Below are 19,320 nucleotides of genomic sequence, written 5' to 3'. Positions count from 1 at the left end.
AAAAATAAATACAAGTATTTGATTCAACTAAGTTAAAAACAACTCACTACACTCTACACTGTGCTTATAATAGTTATCATAAAATATTGTGAATTGGAAATGTATTAACTATTAATTAGGTGTTTTAATGGTGATTAGTATAAGATAAGACAGACATAAAGTTACAACTTACAAAAACATGTCACAGCTACCACTGTGGTAAAGAGGAAAACAGTCACAGTTTAATGGCCACTGGGAATGATCTTCTGTGTCTCAGAAGAACATTTTGGGGAGATAAGCCAGTTTCAGTAAAGCATGGTAATGGAATCCCTGTGTTCTATACATGCTGCATGCAAGCAGATTCCTTCAAATGCACCGTCGACTGGTAAAATACTGATTCACTATTTGAAGTTGCACGGCGTTGTCCTTTGATCCTTAACCAGTTGTACTTTCAAACATTCTGTCAAGAGATTCTGCCATATGCTCATGTTTATTTGACTTCATAACCATTGTTACATCCAAACTCATGCTGTATTCTAAACCAAACAGTTCTGTGTTATGTCAACATTTCAATAGAGTAGCAGCTTTTACATAGCCTGGCTATCTACAGACTAAGCTCAATCTTCTGAGATTGAATAGTCTGGGGAGTCTGCTCTGTATTTCTACTGCACACAAGGCGTACGTAGTGATTGAATTCCAGCAAACATGGAAAGGAAGCAGGAGAGATAAATGTGCACGGTCCCAGCCTGAGCTGTGGGACGAAATCAAATCGTCGGCAGATCGGACTGGGTTTACCCAGTCAGGCTTTTACATTTTAACAGAATAATGGTTTGTGTGCTCTTTTACTGCTCGCTGATTTCAACAATTAACATAATGTTAAAATCAGCATCTATAAGGACCACCACTATAATGCAAATATTCTTATAATTATAAAGTGAGCTCATGATTGCAAAACACACCAATAAATAAAATCAGATTGTGGATAAATAATGTGATAATTTCTTTCATCAAAGAATCCTGTTTTTGCAGTCTTGCCGACCTTTGGCATTCCTCCTTGCAGGGCCATCTGCAGACAATCAACAGGAGGCTACTACAAATACCTCCCACAAGTGGGTGTAACACTCCCACTAAACAGACTATAAAACCAAGTACTATCAGATAAGAAATCCACACACAGGGATGAGCTTGGGATGCACCAGGATATGTCTAGGGTTACTCTCTCGCATATCACTCTCTCTCTCACACATGAGTGTCAAAAAGGCCTGGGGGTAGCTTATGGACATTATTAGCCCATCCAAGGAAATAAATGACCACCACTTCCTACATGGTGTTACATGAAATTGGCTTAATGGGCAATAATAATAATGATAATAATAATAATAATAATAATAATAATAATAATAATAATAATAATAATAATAATAATAATAATAATAATAATAATAATTTGTTGTATTTTAATATTTCTGAAATGTTGTTAACTAATATTTGATAGAAGATAAACAAAAAGCAAAGTAAGAACATCAAAAGGAAAAATCCAGGTCCAGGCACACAGGTATCCAAAAAATTATCCAAAAATGTTATTGTTGGGCTATAAGCATTAAAAAACACCAACGCGTAACGGCCCTACAGCCTTCATCAGGGCAACGAAGCCAGTCTAATTATTCACATCAGGAATGGAATTCTCAAACATGCATGTGCTTCCTCTCAGCCACCAGGGGCAGTAATCTAAACTTTGTGTGGCCTATGTAGCAAGCGACAAGTTGATCTATGTTCAAATTATGAATACATGAAGCATAGAAGCCACAATATTTAACATACACATTTCTAGAAACAGATTTACTATAAAACTTATAAACAGACATAGGTTGTGTATTTAATCTGTTTCTAAAGTCACCAATAAATGTGAATAAATAGTAATTTGATATAATCAACACACATCAAGAAGTCACAATTATACTAGCCATGTCATACATGTTAGACAATGGATCAGTGTAAACAAGCAATTTTGCAAAGTGCAAATACACATGGCAAGAGATTAAATAACATTCCAAGCAGCAAACAATTCATAAACATTACGGCAGACTTGGACCACATTTCTTAAAAATAATGTATAAGTTAGGATCTCCAGTCCGGTTACAAGAAAGGAGACAGATCAAAATCCTCACTGAGACCAGGATAACTTATGGCCTTCAACGTGTATATCCAGTAGGCTATGTCTCTCTTTGTTTTAGGCGTTTGATTTTATCCCCGCCCCTGGCATCGAAATGGATAGCCTCAATGCCTGATACACGTAGACTTGAATCCCTCCTGTGTTGTGCTTCTCTATAATGTTTGGCCATTGGATAGTTCATATTTCCAACCCTGATGGCATATCTATGCTCGGCCACTCTATCTCTTAATCTCCTTTTAGTAAGGCCTACATAAAAACAACCACACGTGCATTCCAGTCTATAAACTAGGCTACATGAGTAGTATTGCAATTTATGATGCTGTTAATGGTATCCTTGTTGTTTGATACATCCACAAACGTATCTGATTTAATCATATTCTCACAATAGTTGCAATTGCCACAAGGGTAATTGCCCTTGGGCTGACAGAGCCAGGTATCACGTCCAGGAGCAGGAAGGTAACTCCTCACCAGTCTGTCTTTGATTGTGGGGGCCCTTCTGAAACTGATTCCTGGTGGCTCAGTGAATATTTCCCATAAAGAGGAGTCACATTCAGTGATGTTCCAGTTTTTCTTAATGATGTGTTTAATCTGAACTGCCTCTTTGCTGTAGCGCGTCACAAAATAGGGTTTCTGAATTTGCTCTTTTTTAGGTTTTGGACTCAGTTTCTTTCTTTCAAGTGATTGTGTTCTGTTATGAGCCTGAGTGAGAACATGAGTCTGGTAACCCCTTTGTCTAAACCGCTTCTGCATGTCAATTGATTGAGTCTGGAAATCATCATCAGAGTCACAGATGCGTCTTAGTCTCTGTATCTGGCCATAAGGTATGTTTTCAATAAGCCAAGGTGGGTGAAAGCTATTTGCATGTAATATGGTATTACGATCTGTTGCCTTTCTAAAGATGGAGGTGTGAAGAAACCCTTCATCGTCTGTAGATATCCGTAGGTCCAGAAAGTTTAACATTTGTACATCATATTCCAGACTTAGCTTTAAATTCTCATTTAGACTGTTCACATAGCGATGGAAATCAAGGAGTTCTTTTTCCAACCCAGAGAAAAACAAAATCACGTCGTCGATGTACCTGCCCCACCACACAATATTCCCTTGAAAAGGATTTTGTTCAGAGAAAATGTATTGCTCCTTCCATAAACCCCAAAACAAGTTTGCAGTTGGGAGCAAAACACGCACCCATGGCTTTTTCTTGTTTATATAACTTGTCTTGAAAGAGGAAAACATTATTTTATAAGGTTTTAAGGCCTCTACTGTAGGCCTTCATCATGTAGGCCTACTATGTTAGAGTGATTCGACATCCATTGTAGCCATAATGCAGGAACCAATGTTCCGTATATGTTCAATTTTCTTTGAAACTTGAGTACTGTCCTGAATATGAAGGCAATGTACAAATGGCTTGATAAAAAAAATCAACAAATTTAGAAGCAGGCAGACATCGCTCTGCTCATCCTCCAGTGTTCAGGTTCAGAATATTGTGATGGTTGACAGTGGTTCACAATTAGGTCCCCCTCACTTTGAAAGTATCTCCTGTGCTCCTGTTAAGCAGAATTGCAATCCCACAGCAGGTCATATAGGCAATGCTTTTTCTAGCCATGCCTCAGGCAGGCTAGTTAAGTAAAAAATCTGTTTTATTTTATTTTTCATTTCACACCACTAGCCTATACATCATACAACAGATGAGACTAGGCCTATTTTGTTAGGTTAACATTTGCCTAAGAACCATTGATGGGTCAAATGCAAATGTTATTAGCATGTTAAGACATTTAATTACACATTTCGCTTAACTCAGCAGCCTTCTGTGCACCATGGCCTATGAACCATGTTTAAAAAGTGATTCATAAACAGGGGGTTTGGCTTATTGCGCTGGCGCGAGTTTTTGTAGGTGACGTTCGAAATGTCAAAGCTGCCCCGGGGTGTTCGGGTGTTTCAGCGTGAAAATCCCTATGAACACTTCTTTGATACTTTAGTGTGGGTATCTTCAAGGGTCTACTTTTTGCATAGCTTATTTTGCAGGTTGACCCCATGTGACTTGCCACAGCCAATGTTAATGCTGACCTGTATGCTACACTGAGTAGCTTAACAAGTTTACACATTCGTGGCGTTAGCTAACGTTAGTAGTCAAATAGGAACTTGACCTCCATGATGGACAGTTAATAAAGAAAGCGCAATTGATGCGCTGTTTGAATAGACAGAATGCAGAGTTTCAGAACAGCTTATTTCCGTCTACCGAGTACACCATTTTTTATATACACCATTTGCCACACGGGGGCTTACTGCCTTCAAACTGGAAGAAGCTGTATTAGGCTTGGTTTACCACGCCTATCAGCAGCAGGGAAGACTTTCCGCCAGTCCCGTAGCTTTCACCTGAACCGGGCAGATCTCGAAATGTCTGATCAAGGTTTAACAGACGAGGCTGTTGCAGCTGCATGCAAGGATGGAAATCCAATTACTAAGGTAATGACAGTTTTAGCCATTTTGCATGTATATGGGGTCACCCTGGAAGCCTAACATCAAGCAGAGTGCATAATGATAACGTTAACGTTGGCAAAGTTTTAACCGAGTGCTACAGTCGAGTCACACAGCCGCCCACTGGAATGTGAATGGTGTATCAAACTCGTGGATCATTGTAACGTTAATGTAACTAACCACGGCTGGCGATACATCTAGCGTTACTATGTTTCCCATCTGACCAGTCACTAATGGCAATAAAATACATTCTTTAAAACCTACAACTTACCCAGTCCTAGGCTATTTCATGTTCACAGGTTGTGCTAACACTGTGCTAACATAATGATTAAGTTCAGCCAGAAGCTAGCCATGGTGGGTTGCTAATAATATCAGTGTTTCAACTATTTCTGAACATTTAAAGTTATTGGATAGCGAGTTGGCTTCTGTTCAAGAGCGGCAATTCGACAATTCCAGAATTAGCACTGACATTTCCGACTAGGCTTCTGACTGCTGCGCGGTGGCTAGTGCAATGATATTATACATGATGCTAACTTGACTGATTGTGCTGTTATAGGCAGGTCTATTTTGGAGCCAATGAAAGAATATAGCTAACTTTTCTCAGGTGATATAGGAACAAATTAGGGAAAGTTTCAGACTCACAGATTGTAGAAATATTAGCAATAAATTACTGCACATTCCTCCCTCAGACACTTTTTGTGTCCACACCCATTTTTCAAGTAGGCCTACCTTCAATTAGGTAGCCGACTTTACCTTTTTTGCTTTACAAAAAATGACAGTCCTCAACCAGATTGCGAAACAGAGGCCTATCAAATCAGCAGACGTCACCGCCTATTTAAGTCAAACTTTAATATGTGGCTGTGCGTAGCCTATTAGCCTTTAACAAGAACAACAACAAAGAGTATGATACAAACACTGAATTAAAAGTAATATAGATGTGTGTGTATTATCTGTATGCACAGAAGCCTAGGACAATAGTTATCAGAGGTCCCTAGAACATACATTGACAAAACCTGGATATCATGGGGTTGGTGGTGGTGGATTTTAGTTATGATATTGGTTGTTGTTCTTACAGGATTTCATGATGCAGCAGACTATGCTGAGAGTTAAGGATCCAGTGAAGTCCTTAGATTTTTACACACGAATCTTAGGAATGACGTGAGTCAAGGACCAGCAGTCTCTTCTTGCTTTTATTCTTCTCTCTCTGTCTTTCCTTTGTGTTTAATCCTTCCCGTTTCTGTTCTGTACAACACAGGAGATTATGAAAAGGAATTTTAACACAGGATTTGTGTGTGTGTGATCTGCTTTGTCCAGCTTGCTGCAGAAGCTAGATTTTCCAGCAATGCGGTTCTCTCTCTACTTCCTGGGCTTTGAGGACAAGAAGGAGATTCCAGGTGATGTGAAGGAGAGGACGGCATGGACCTTCTCCCGGAGAGCCACAATTGAGCTAACACAGTGAGTTCTGCACATCATGAGTACAGACTACTGATGATGTACTGCTGATGCTGTTGCTGAACATTGAGCTTCTGTTATTCACTACTGTAAATGCTCTCCTGTCAACAGTAACTGGGGCTCAGAAACTGATGACAGTCAGTCCTACCACAATGGAAACTCAGACCCACGTGGATTTGGTGAGTTTTTTTTAATATGTTCTTTGAAAGCACATGATTCATTCTATGTCCAGACATGAATAGTAACTCAATAATCTGCACAAACAATAGGCCAGGCATTGCATACATAAAATGTGAACAATTGTTATGACTGCAATGTTGGACAAAGGGTTTCAGTCTTTTAAAGGGCATTCACACCAAGAACGATAACTATAACCATAACGATAAAAGCGTCAGAACTGACCAACGATAAGCAAAGTCTCTCCTTGTGTTAATGAATGTAATGGCTAAAATGTGTTTTGATTGGCTTTGATTAGCTTTTTATCGTTACCAAAATCGTTCTGAAAGTGATTTCCAACTATATTGTTCTTCATGTTATCATTATAGTTCATGTGGGAATGTCGTCACTCATATAAACGAGAGCGATATTTGTTTATAGTTGATTGTTATAGGTATCATTCTTGGTGTGAACAGTCCTTTAGCCTTAGGACTGATTATCGCCATGAGGTTTTGTTAGATTTTCCAGAGCATTGTGGCCAGTGTGAGCTGTGCCACACTGTAGAGGCAAACGGTAGCAAACAACAGGGGCAGGAATGCCAATGAACAGGCAGTGGCCTCAACTCCTCAAAGCTGTCCTGAATATTTAGAAGTTATCAGAACCACAGAGGATACATATATCTGCATAACAAATAAATGGGAACTGTTTTTTTTAATGTTTTTATTTATGCAGGTCACATTGGCATCGCTGTTCCTGATGTGTATGCAGCCTGCAAGCTTTTTGAGGAGCAAGGAGTGACCTTTGTAAAGAAGCCAGATGATGGTAAGTGTTGAAACTAAAACCATTGCATCAGCTTCAGGGGTCTTAAGCATGGAGGTATAATATATAACTAAAGACAGAGGGAGGAAGCACTGCACCCATTTAGTTCAATGGCCCATGCCAGGCTAGCTACTTCAGCCAAAGAAGTTTGAAATTGACCGCAGCCATCTGTATAAAAATGCCGTTTCATAGAGCATATATCTGGCACCAGCTAGAGTTTACCAATGGTTCCACGTTACAGATGAAGACAACAGAAGTACAATGGCATGTTATTGACGCAGATTGGAAGTTCTCACAGAGGAAAATACGTTTTTTGAGAGTGCGCATCATCTATTTTCATAGGCGCAAGTTTGCTATTGAGATAACATTTTCGGGGGTATTAGTACAGAAGTTTACCTTCATGTGTCTAAGTTCTATAATGTGATGTTCATTTATGTTAAAATATACAATGTGAGTCAATATTGAGTAAGAATGAAATACTTTGTGTTTGCTACACCAAGCACTGATCCCTAATACTTTGGGCAGTGTTGTAGGCCATTAAAGGGATAGTTCGGATTTTAAGACACGAAGTTGTATGGGTTCCCTGTCAGCAACGTAGTGCATCAGCACTGACTTACCCCCGACAGCGTCCTGTGAGCCGAGATCCAGCCGGTTTTAGATCGTTTTTGATGCTGAAGAAAGTAGTCCGGCAAGTTTCTGGGGTCACGAAAGTAAAGTGTTTTTCTTCTCAAAACCATATGCGTTCAACAGAGTGATATATTTGCACCACAAAAACGTTGTCCAGGAAAAATTCAAACCTCGTTATCACTTACTTATTTTTCGCGATTCCTATCACTGCGCGCTACTGACAGCTGGACAACGTTTTTGTGGTGCAAATATATCACTCTGTTGAACGCATATGGTTTTGAGAAGAAAAACACTTTACTTTCGTGACCCCAGAAACTTGCTGAAGAAAATAGTCCGGCATCAAAAACGATCAAAAACCGGCTGGATCTCGGCTCACAGGACGCTGTCGGGGGTAAGTCAGTGCTGATGCACTACGTTGCTGACAGGGAACCCATACAACTTCGTGTCTTAAAATCCGAACTATCCCTTTAAGTACACAAGATGTACAGTAGCCTACAAAAATGTCTAATTCCCCAGTGCAATTAGCCATTTTAGAGTAATATGGTTTCTACATGGTTTCCAACTTTTGTAATACATGATTTCCTAAAAGGCCAAATAGAAAATAAGTCAACAATATCTCCTTGATAGCTGTATTAAAATCAGAGGATATACAGCTCATAACTAAGAGTTTGTCCGTGTAGCCTTAATGATTTATTGATGCTAAGCATGCATGTATTTATGTTTCTTAAAGCTGAGCTGTGTTTAAATTGCTCAGTGCATGAGAAAATAAATGCTAAATCTTAAGTTTAACCTATATATATGGAAATATTTAAATCAGACGATGTACAGTATATTTAACTCAAGTTGGATAGTCGGATTATACAGTAGGATGCTCCAGGTTGATGACCTTTAGTTTTGTTGCTACTGTGCATGAAGGATAGGCCAGTTATGAGTTCTGTCCAACATTGATGGCAAGTTTAGAGAAAACTTCAGCACATATTAATCGCATTGCAATAATGCCGATAACAGTGATCATTTTGGTTACTATAATCATGATGTCACACATTTTCATACCTGATCTCTAGTGACTGGTTAAAAAACGTTGAATGGCTGAAATGAATTCATTAGACATTATTAGGAAAAGCACACATCTGTGTACATGTACAGTAAGCTCTCACAGTTGATGAGGTGTGTCAGAGTGAAAATCAAGCCATGAGGTTGAGAGAATCGTCTGTAGATCTGCAACACAGGATTGTGACAAGATACAGATCTACTGTAGAGAAGGATATAAGAAAATTTCTGCAGCATTGAAAGTTCCCAGGAGCACGCCAGCACGGTAGTCTCCATCATTCCCAAATGGAAAAGATGTGGATAAACCACCACTGGCGAAGAGCCTTGTCCCCAAGTACTCAGTTTGGCTGAGCGGCCAGATCTAAGAATACTGTTGGTAATGTCCAACTAATTCATTTAGGCCCAGGTGGACTTCAATCAAGTTCTAGAAGCATCTCAAGGAACATAGATGGAAGTAGTAGATAGAAGTAGAGCTCAATTGCAAGTGTCATAACAAAGGGCCTGAATACTTATGTAAATGTCATATTTCAGTCTTTTATGTATTTATTTTACAAAACAATCCGAACACCTGTTTTTTTGAGTTGTGTGTAGATTGATGAATTGAATCCATTTTGAAATAAGTCTAAATCATAACACACTTGAAAGGGTCTGAAAACTTTCTGGTTGCACTGTAAGTGCTGCACACTAGTGGAAAGTGTAATGCAATCCTTATGTCACCAGCCCGATGCCTAGTTTGGTTTGTGGCCGAATGTATAGTGTGTAGTACTTTATGACCAACATTATTGTTTGGGGGCCTGCAGTCCTCTTTACTCCAGAACTTCTTCAGTAATTGCTGACTGGTTTCAGTGACCTACAAGAATGTCCACCTGACATGTTTTCACATTTCCTCATTTCAGGTAAAATGAAAGGCCTAGCATTCATTCAGGACCCGGATGGTTACTGGATTGAGATCCTGAGCCCCAATGGTATGGTCCCCATCTGCTCAAGTTGAACCTCTGGGAGTAGGAGTTGCGTTGACCATCATGTGCAATTTAAGAACATATGGGAGAAATAACTGGTGGTTTGCAAAATGTGTAATTACACAGGTCAGGAATATAGTGTATTGATTGAGGTCTTTCATCCGAAGCACTTGGATGAATTGGGTGATGACTAGTTGTGATAACTGTGATAACAGATGCTACTATGAAATGTTGTTTCTAATGCATTAACATTTTTGTCAATTATTGGTTATTAAATTGTTCTTAACACTACTTATATTTTCTGTGGTTGGTAACAGCACAATCATGTAGTGTCTTCACTTGTTACAGTTTTTGACTTACAGTAGATCGATAAATGGTACTCTAAGTCAATATTTTTGCTTACTTTGTCTCTGACTTTTTCCATGTATGTAATGGTAAAACCCAGTCATAGTCAGAAAGTGAACTTACAAAAATGTCAATGTAATATCAATGGTCCATTTATATATATACATATACATATATACATATATATAAATGAGTAGCTGATAGAATCAGGTGAAGGACAAGTTAAGTCTCCCACTACTACATGAAATATTTCAGGAAATACGAGCAAATACGACAAATGATCAACATATAAAAATATCCTTTAATGTGAATGATCCCTTTTAGATCCATTATTGCTTCCATTATCAAACATCAATTAAAATCACAACATGCATGATATCATAAAAGACATGAACACAACAAAATTGACAAAAAATCAAGATTTTTTTCCCTCAACACTGAAATGTCCATATGTAAACAGTATTCAATATCAGAGTTTAGTGTGTGTGTACTTGCTTATCCATAAACAGTCGTGGATAATGAGGAGTGTAAGCTGGTCCTGTTCTATGTGGTCAGAACAGCATACTGGTTAATGTATCCTGACGGGGCTGGGGGTTGCATCAGGAGTTCTGTGCCAAGGAGACGATGATGATGCAGAGGCTCAACAACCCGACAAACACACCAGTCACAACCAAGCACACCGCCTGCAGAAGAGATAGCATTAGCATACACACATAGACATGCTGCACACCAACATAGAATTCCCATGGAAAAAGGAGACTCAGATTTGGGTGTCCTTACCTCAATATGATCACTATAGCTTATGTTCAGAGGACTATAGTTGAAGGTTGAAAGCTTATAGCATTGTAAGTCCAATTCACATTTTAGAAAAGTGCTTGGATAGCGCATAAGGGTTAAGCTAGGCTGTGTTAAATTTTAAGGTGTCAAATGGGCAACATTGATAAATGCAAAAGACAGAGCTACAAAATGTGAGGAAGCGAATAAACATGAGCAAGCACCATTACACTAAATCTGGAAACCAAATGTACTGAGCATAGAAGGGGTCGATATAAGAGCACCACATCTACATAGCAATCACGAAAACATGAACATAAGAAATAATAAGGCACAATAAGTAGGGAGGGAAAGCTGCTAATATCTCCACATCAGCTGTTCTATTACCCACAACCTACTATGCTGAGTAAATCACTCACTTAGCCCATTTCAGACCAGTGGATGATGAAACACAAACAGTGTCTACCCACACACACCCATGCTGGAACATACACAACAAAACCGCAATGCACTCTTCTGTTAGGACGTAAACAGAATGCAGCTGAGTCATGGCCTCATCCTGTACATTCCTATTCAGACACCTCCTGGGTTGGGTCTCTGGGTCCTTGGACTGTTAGTAAATCTCACTAAGCTAAAACCAAACCCCAAACCACCTTTATCCCAGTTTATAAACACATACTGTACACTGAAATTGGCAGAAAGCTTAACTGTGGCATGTCAGCATGACCGGGTTAATACGAAAAGGTAAAGATTGCGGCCTGAAGTAAAGATGGTTGGTTAGAGAAGTCGGGGGGGAAAGTTAGTGGAGACCAAGGGGAGTAGAATACCTCCAAAAGCCACTAGAGGTAGAGACTGGAGAGCATGCGGACACAGAGAGAAAAGAGGACAGATATCAGAGGCGGAGAAGGGAAAAGATGAGCTGTATTGGCAGAAGGCGACAAGTGGTACCCCAATCGCCGGCAGGGACAGGAGTGGGTCGGAGCGCATCCTCAAGGAGAACAGGCCCGGGAACACAAACAGCAGACAGGTGGAGGTGGTGGAGCCTGGAGGACAGAGGAGAGTTAAACCCGTCAGGCACTAATGACAACACAGGCACTGACATGAAAGGCATTCCGAAGAGAACAGCAACCAACCAACCTGGGACCTTGACCTTTATCCTAATCTTTGTCAGCTTTACCTCAACGACTACAATCCAAGAATATAGGATGCTGTATTCTGTTACCATTATTGGTTCTTTTACTAGGAATTCATATATTTATGCTACTGTAATGTTAACCACAGATATTCTCAATAGTTATTCCACTGTTATAAGTCCATTTAGATAAAAGCATCTGCTAAAGTGTCTGCTAAATATAACGTTATCAATAAAGATAGCATGGCAAGAATGCCCTGGACTGCAACCATGGCACACAGCTAATTCTTCACCCGCAGCCCGACTTACCAACAATGCCAAAGACGTTTCTGATGTCAGGGACAAATATGGCTAGCAGCAGCACGATGGTGAGAAGCAGGAGAGTGGTGAGGCTGTGAGAGAACCAGGAGAATGGCCGATCTCCCATTACCAACATCTGCACAGCCTTCCGAGCCTAAATGGCACAACACACACACAAATTGTGTTTTAGGTTTTCTTTTTCATTCTTTTTTAATGACATAATTTTTACCTGAAATTTCTTTTATTTGCTATAACTATTTGGTTTTGTTAATGTAAACCACATTGTGTGACTTTTGAAAACAATTTCACTGCATCATCATCAACAAAATGTAGAAAAGAAAAGGGATAGTGATAGGAACATATTTGTGTGTGTGTGTGTGTGTGTGTGTGTGTGTGTGTGTGTGAGACTGTACACTCACTGGGAAGTGGATAAGGGGCACGGTGAGCAGCACTGCCAAAAGGATGGCCAGGCGCACCAGCATCACCAGGATGTCCCGTGCTAGGTAGGTATCATAGCCCAGCAGCAGCTCAGAGTCCACCTTATCTGTTAGACGCAGACCAGCTCAGTAAATCACACATGGACAGATTATGCTTCAAATATTACAAAGGATGTTTGAGAATGAATATATCCTCAGAGACCCAGTGGTGTATATGTATTTGTATTTTGTAGAAAGAAAGAGAACAGTAAATACATATAAATAAATAAACAAACAGGAGTATCCCCTACCAAAGAAAATGAAGACTCCAAATAACAATATTTGTGTATGAATCTGTTCTCAGAGACTCATTGGTGTGTATGTGTTTGTGTTTTGTAAAGGAAGGAACAGGAATGTGCCATACCAAAGAATGTGAGGTATCCAAATAAGGCAGAGATAAAGTATACTACAAAGCTGAGGGAGATGCTGACATTCGCCACATTCTGCATTCGCTTCTTAGTGGGTCTGAGCAAAGGAAATCAGAGACACAGCAAACACACCCATTTTCACATCAGCAGTCATATCACACAACACGTTTTGTTGATTTGCAGTCTGTCTGGTGCCAAAGGCTGAGTCAGAAGTTGGCTATACCCTTGACCTGACCTATGTTACTGGACTTTAATCTATGAGTGAATTAATTACACATGTTTTATGACTCACAAACCACATTAATGGACACACATTTTAGGAGGTTATCATTTCACCATATATCAGAGACTCTCACACATACACACCTCTGCAGTTCACAGTAGATAGGAAGGATTGCAGTGTGACAGAGGAAAGAGAAAGCCATGGTAGGGACAGCATATGCACCCTGAAACAAATACAGAGCAGACACTTCAAAAGGAACCCAAAGCGTAAGGAATGTTAGGGTATCTACTGTAGATGAACCACAAAACAGTACAAAATATGCTAAATCCTGCACATTCTGTCGGCAAAACTAAATAACGCTTGTCAATCTCAGTCTCCATCTCCTACTCCATCCCCTACTCTTGCAACTTTTGTGTATGTAAATTACTGTGTGCAAAGTGTGTGGCTGTTTTTGTGTATATGTATGCTTCTCAGTGTGTGTTCGTTTGTGATTGTGTGCATGGGGGTAATGGTGTGTGTGTGTGTGTGCGTGTGTGTGTGTGCGCCTGCTTGCCTGCATGTGAGTATGTGTGTGTGTGTGTGTGTGTGTGTGTGTGTGTGTGTGTGTGTGTGTGTGTGTGTATGTCACAGCCACTGCAAACTACAAACCATTGAAAAACTGTGTCTGGCCATCTACAGGCCAACTGGTGTACAGTCATTAAACAGAACAGAATGAACAGAATGAACAGAATTTCACAAAAATTAGGGGATGAAGATTATATGGTGAAACGTTCATGCTTTAGTCATAAAATGCACAATTGTTTTGCTTATCAGTCTAACTATACTCAAAAGTCTGCATGTTAATCTATGTGGTGCCAGTGGCAACACAATTATACAAGCTTGTGCTGATAATTAATGTCACATAAACATGGATATGGATACATATAGGTCATGCAAACCTTAGTGTTGAAAACAAAGAGTTTTGGTGTGCATTCTGACACATTCGATGGCACCTGTGGGAGAAAAAAAACCAGTCATGTAGTAGTTAGCTCTGTTGTCTTTCATTATCAGGTGGCTGCATGCTAGCCTGACCTAGCCGATCCCACATTTACAGTTGTTGAACTGGAACAGCTTCAATTGGATTCCAATAGAGATAGAGCATCACTAATAAACTTAGACCTAAATTACACTGAAAATGGCTGAGTTAGTAACTCACACATCTGTCCCATCCTTCTCCACTGCAGTCACACATTCATGTCACATCTCAAACCATGTGTGTATGGATATGTTTAGGCATATAAGTGGTGTTTATGTTGTGTGCATGCAAACAAACCTCATAGAAACTTCCATATGAATTTAGGGTTACATTGCCTGGGAGTGGACAAGGAATTGACCATTTCTTTATTACAATCTGCAAGAGAAAATGTATACCATTTATGATCACTCACACTCACACACAATTTTTGTGTATGTGTGTGTGTGTGTGTATGGACTTACCACCACTGTGAAAAAGAGCATGAAGAAAAAGGCCAGACTGCTGGTATAACCCAAGAAACCTGTTACAAGACACATGCAAAAACGCCCAGATTACATCATACAGAAACCTTTTCTTCAGCCAACAGATTCCACTTAAAACAGATCCCTAAAAGCCTTACCAATCTTGGGTAACATGGCCAGTGGAAGCACCACACAAACAGTAACCAGGATAACAAGAATGGTGCCATCCTCATACCATTCACCTCTACAGAGACACAAGAGGGGAGGGGGCAAAATAAACACGTACTAGAAAGACACAAGAAAAGTGAGAAATAAGACTAGTCTACACGTATAAAATATGTGGAGACCAGATGGCTATAACTTATCTGAACGATTAGCATTAGGTGTATTTGGTGTGATTGTGATAGAGGGCCGAGCATGATGAAGGTTACCGTTCATGATCTGGACTGAGGAAGCCACTGATAGCAGCAGGAAGCTCAGACTTGAGGATGAACATGTAGGAGGACATAGCTGTGGGAAGTGAATTCAGAGGTGAGTCACAACGTTGCCGTTTTGAGCCTAAATCAGTTATACCATTTCTCAGCACAACAATCACTGCAGGCATAATCATATAGTATCAGAAGCAAGTATGAAAATGATGGCAAACTGATAAAATGCACATGCAGATGGATTTCTTATATTTGCCCATTAACATTTTAATGTTGCACATTTCAGTTCTATATCTTCCCTGAATCACTTTCCGTAACTCCCAAAATTGACATTTCTACTCTATAAAGTATTTGTATTCATAATATGGTAATAAAATGCTGAACATATAGATTAAAATTGAGTCAGCACACTTCTTGATTCTTTCCTTTCTTTTGTTTTATTTTATCATGCTTTTAGAATAACGTTCGACCGTTCGGTCATCTTCAGATTCAGATACAAGAACCTTTCCTGGGAGGTGCATAAGGACGTCATCTAACGTTAATGCTAAAGTTAAACATTTACAAACAAACAGAAAATGACAAGACCTGACTGTCCTACAATTTCAGCACAAATGCATTAATACTCACATTCACTAATCATTTGGCTGAGCATAGAAAAATATTCAGGAGTGTTCAGAAGAACATTCAGGAGTTCATTCAGAATTAAAGTCATTCATGAAAATCTCAAATAGCATTGTAAGTATGCCCGGATACATACCTCCAATGTTCTGAATAAGAATGGCACTGGCCACCAAGACCTGTGGATGAGCAATTACAGTTGGTTACTCACATAACACGTACAACACTTGAACAACATCAGGACATCCTGTATGGTGATGTTAGGGGCTGTTGCTGAGATTATTTTGGCTAAATTTAAGACAAGGAATAATACTAACTTTACCAAACCTCCCAAATGCTCGGCCACCCAGATCTTCATAGGATGAAACACCTGAGGAAGAAAAGCATTGAACACTAAATACAAATGAAAGTACATACTGAATACCGCAAACAGATCACTCACTCACTGACTTGTCTTTAAGTTGTCTTATCACTTCCTTGCAAACAGATGTCCACACTGCCATCACAATGTAGAAGCAAATAATCAATACTGAACGTTTCCCCTCACTGTTTCTGTTTGCGCAAGGCTAAAAGCCAAAGGTCATGAACACAAAAAATACGAGGAGTTACCTGTTTGGTCACATAGTGTAAGCAGCAAATGGATTGAATATGCAGCCAAACTGGACACTATCAGCAACAGGATACTGTATCAGAGACAACAGATAATTATATCAGTGGTGTGCACACAATTGTGTGTGTGTGTGTGTGTGTGTGTGTGTGTGTGTGTGTGTGTGTGTGTGTCAGAATGTGTTTGTGATAGGTCAAAAATAACAACTTTTGTCTGCAATTTCAAAAAAAATGTCTACGACCTCGAAATTGTGGATGAAATACTCTAGTGTGACCTTGCCAGTCGTGTGTCAATTAAATGCCTCTGAGTGTGAAATTGAAAATGTAATATTTCAATTCCAAGACATATAGATATGGAATAACCCTTCAAAAACCAACCCTTCATAACCCAACAAAAATTAGTTGAGGAACATGGATCTTAGGAATCCAAACAGTAGATACCTTAAATCAGGGATCAATATGCTCATACAAGGAACTAGAGGACACATATGGAGTAAGGGACTAAGGGTATTTGCAATTGAAATTGGATAAGGGACACTATGGACCTCAAATACAGAATAGCCACAGAAATAGGGGACATTTTGAAGCTACATATGACAATCTTATTAAAGCGGAGAGCAATGAAAAATTATCAGAAAATATTTATAATAAATGGAATGTAGACAGATATAAAATATGCGGGAAGAAGATTGAAGGAATGTTTGCGACTTACAAATAAGGTCACTACAAATGAAAAAAATACAAGGTGTGTGTGGAAGCATGTATGGAAGCACGTGTGGAAGTTTGTGTGGAAGCATGTGTGGAAATTTGGGTGGAAGCGTCTGTGGAAATATATGTGGAGCATGTGTGGAAGCATGTGTGAAAGCAGGTATGGAAGCATGTGTTGATAGGGTGTGTGTGTGAGGGGTGTATGTGTGTGTGAAGGAGTAGGAGTATGAATGAAGGGGAAAACTATAAAAACACAACCTCCCAAGGATCATGAGTGATACCATATGTTGGATCTAAATGTACAACACATTTGATGTAAAGCTATGTAAAGCCATGATCTGGCCAAATGTTTTGTGAGTTTGTGTTGTAATAATAATAATAATGATAATAGTAATAACAATAATCAAAATAAAAAAATAAATAAAAAAATAACATGCCTGAGCGTGACGCTCATATATCAGTTGTTGCATGACCTATTTATTTTAAAGTTAATGATCAGCATCTTAGAGCATGCAGTATGTCCACAGTGGGTTGTGCATGCAGTCACCTGAAACCCACGATGCCCGTGCTGGCCATTGCGTAAGACAGCCCCAGAATTCCACTGCCCATAATGGCATTCATCAGGTTAAACACAGAGGACTTGAAGGAGGCATTTCCACCCCGCAACTGAATGACAGACCGAGAGAGAAAATGTCATATGGCTGTTATATGATTGGCTGTGCATAAGGGTCACACGTGTTTGCACAAAGACACAAACACACCTCACACATGTTATTCAATAGACAATCCTCAAAGACATCACTCAACATACCAACACACACCATCTATCTTTCACACATGCGAATAACGCACTAATGACTAAAGCACCTAGTCCAACTTAATTGCAGACATCTCCATCATATCACAAACAAACAATCACATCAATGTGCCATAAGTTCATAATGAAAGGATAAAGGCCGCAGATTGTTTCCAGCTTGTCAGTGTAAGGAGGATGCAGAGTTTGTTAAGGTATAAAATATTACACTAATGTGTTAATGAAACTCTTCTGCGCTGTCAAGCAAGGAACTACCTGACCAACCCATGTCGATTGAATACATAGCCAGAACATAAGTGTACTGTAGGAGCATGGTGAGATATTGAAAATCTGAAAGATCTATACAGTACATCCTACTGCCTGACTTGCACCTACTGCACTGGGCACCAACTCTCCAGGCTTTTTCAATCACTATTTCCTTAATATTAGAATAGTAACTCTGAAATAATCTTTATTGAAAACATGTGCATATGTATGTGTAGCCTACATAATAGCCTATTTCAGGTGGTAACTGCCTAGCTTTGAGTGGATTAGCATTGGGGACCACCAGATTGCCTGGTAATCTTCATCAGGCAGCCTACTGGATTGTATCTATCCAAAGGTTAATTTTTACACTTAGGCTACACAGACAAGTGATGAGAAGCACATGATAAGGGCATGAAAACAGTAGCCTATCTACACCAAAGTCCATTGTGATTCTCACCTGAGAAAATACCTGATCATATGTCAAGATCGATTCTACCAATGGTTCAACCACTGAAGAAAGCTGAACATTTAAGTGTCAAAAGAGCAAAACGCTCATGCTGTCACACAAATAATCACAAAATAATGACTGCAGTTCGTAGGCCTACACATGTGATGTCTCGGGTGGAAGGGGATGTGCATCAGCATTTATGAAAACTGTGTGAAATCAGTGTGAGGACTTAATTCATCTTCATGGATAGAATAAATTTTGCCTTGAAATGTCTTCAACTTGAACTTCATCTAGACCAATAATAAAACGAGCAATCTCAAAAAACACACACACACACACACACACACACACACACACAACGAAGAATGCAATGATTGACACAACTTTGTTAAGTTAGCCTATAATCAAAATGCAACTTACAGGTCCCAAAAGAGGAGTTGATTCTTCATCGTCCCCGTCGATAGGACGATAATCGCTCTGAATTGTGGTGTTACGGTTCATTCTTACTTTGCCCTTCAGTAGAGGTAGTTTTGTGAATGAGGCAGATACATGTATCAATTCAAGAGACACAGTAACCACAGCTTTGTACTTCACAGCAACATTTCTTTCCAAAGTTGTGTTCTGATTAAGTCACATGACCTGGAGAACTATTCGTGGCCCGCCCTCAA

The 19,320-nt window shown here is 39.5% G+C and overlaps 2 protein-coding genes across 2 annotated transcripts; one reads left to right on the top strand and one right to left on the bottom strand.

Annotated features, from left to right (window-relative positions):
• The first annotated feature begins 4,277 nt into the window (after nucleotides 1-4,277).
• Nucleotides 4,278-9,981, top strand: glo1 (glyoxalase 1). Its single transcript, XM_062523394.1, has 6 exons — nucleotides 4,278-4,615; nucleotides 5,703-5,785; nucleotides 5,942-6,082; nucleotides 6,191-6,258; nucleotides 6,968-7,057; nucleotides 9,628-9,981. Exons 1-6 carry the CDS (start codon nucleotides 4,355-4,357, stop codon nucleotides 9,720-9,722), a joined length of 738 nt encoding a protein of 245 aa, XP_062379378.1. The 5' UTR covers nucleotides 4,278-4,354; the 3' UTR covers nucleotides 9,723-9,981.
• A 335-nt stretch (nucleotides 9,982-10,316) lies between these two features.
• slc38a6 (solute carrier family 38 member 6) lies at nucleotides 10,317-19,265 on the bottom strand. The gene is made up of 16 exons (XM_062523393.1): nucleotides 19,073-19,265; nucleotides 17,692-17,810; nucleotides 16,440-16,513; nucleotides 16,148-16,200; nucleotides 15,970-16,009; nucleotides 15,216-15,294; nucleotides 14,943-15,028; nucleotides 14,785-14,843; nucleotides 14,621-14,698; nucleotides 14,247-14,300; nucleotides 13,452-13,531; nucleotides 13,082-13,182; nucleotides 12,661-12,785; nucleotides 12,251-12,395; nucleotides 11,758-11,852; nucleotides 10,317-10,718 (listed from the first exon to the last, which is right to left on the bottom strand). Exons 1-16 carry the CDS (start codon nucleotides 19,151-19,153, stop codon nucleotides 10,635-10,637), a joined length of 1,353 nt encoding a protein of 450 aa, XP_062379377.1. The 5' UTR covers nucleotides 19,154-19,265; the 3' UTR covers nucleotides 10,317-10,634.
• Between the last annotated feature and the right edge of the window lie 55 nt (nucleotides 19,266-19,320).

This window comes from Sardina pilchardus, chromosome 20, assembly GCF_963854185.1.
Source record: "Sardina pilchardus chromosome 20, fSarPil1.1, whole genome shotgun sequence".
Classification (NCBI taxonomy): domain Eukaryota; kingdom Metazoa; phylum Chordata; class Actinopteri; order Clupeiformes; family Clupeidae; genus Sardina; species Sardina pilchardus.
Note: the sequence above shows the minus strand (reverse complement) of the source record. Positions and strands in the feature narration are given on the sequence as shown.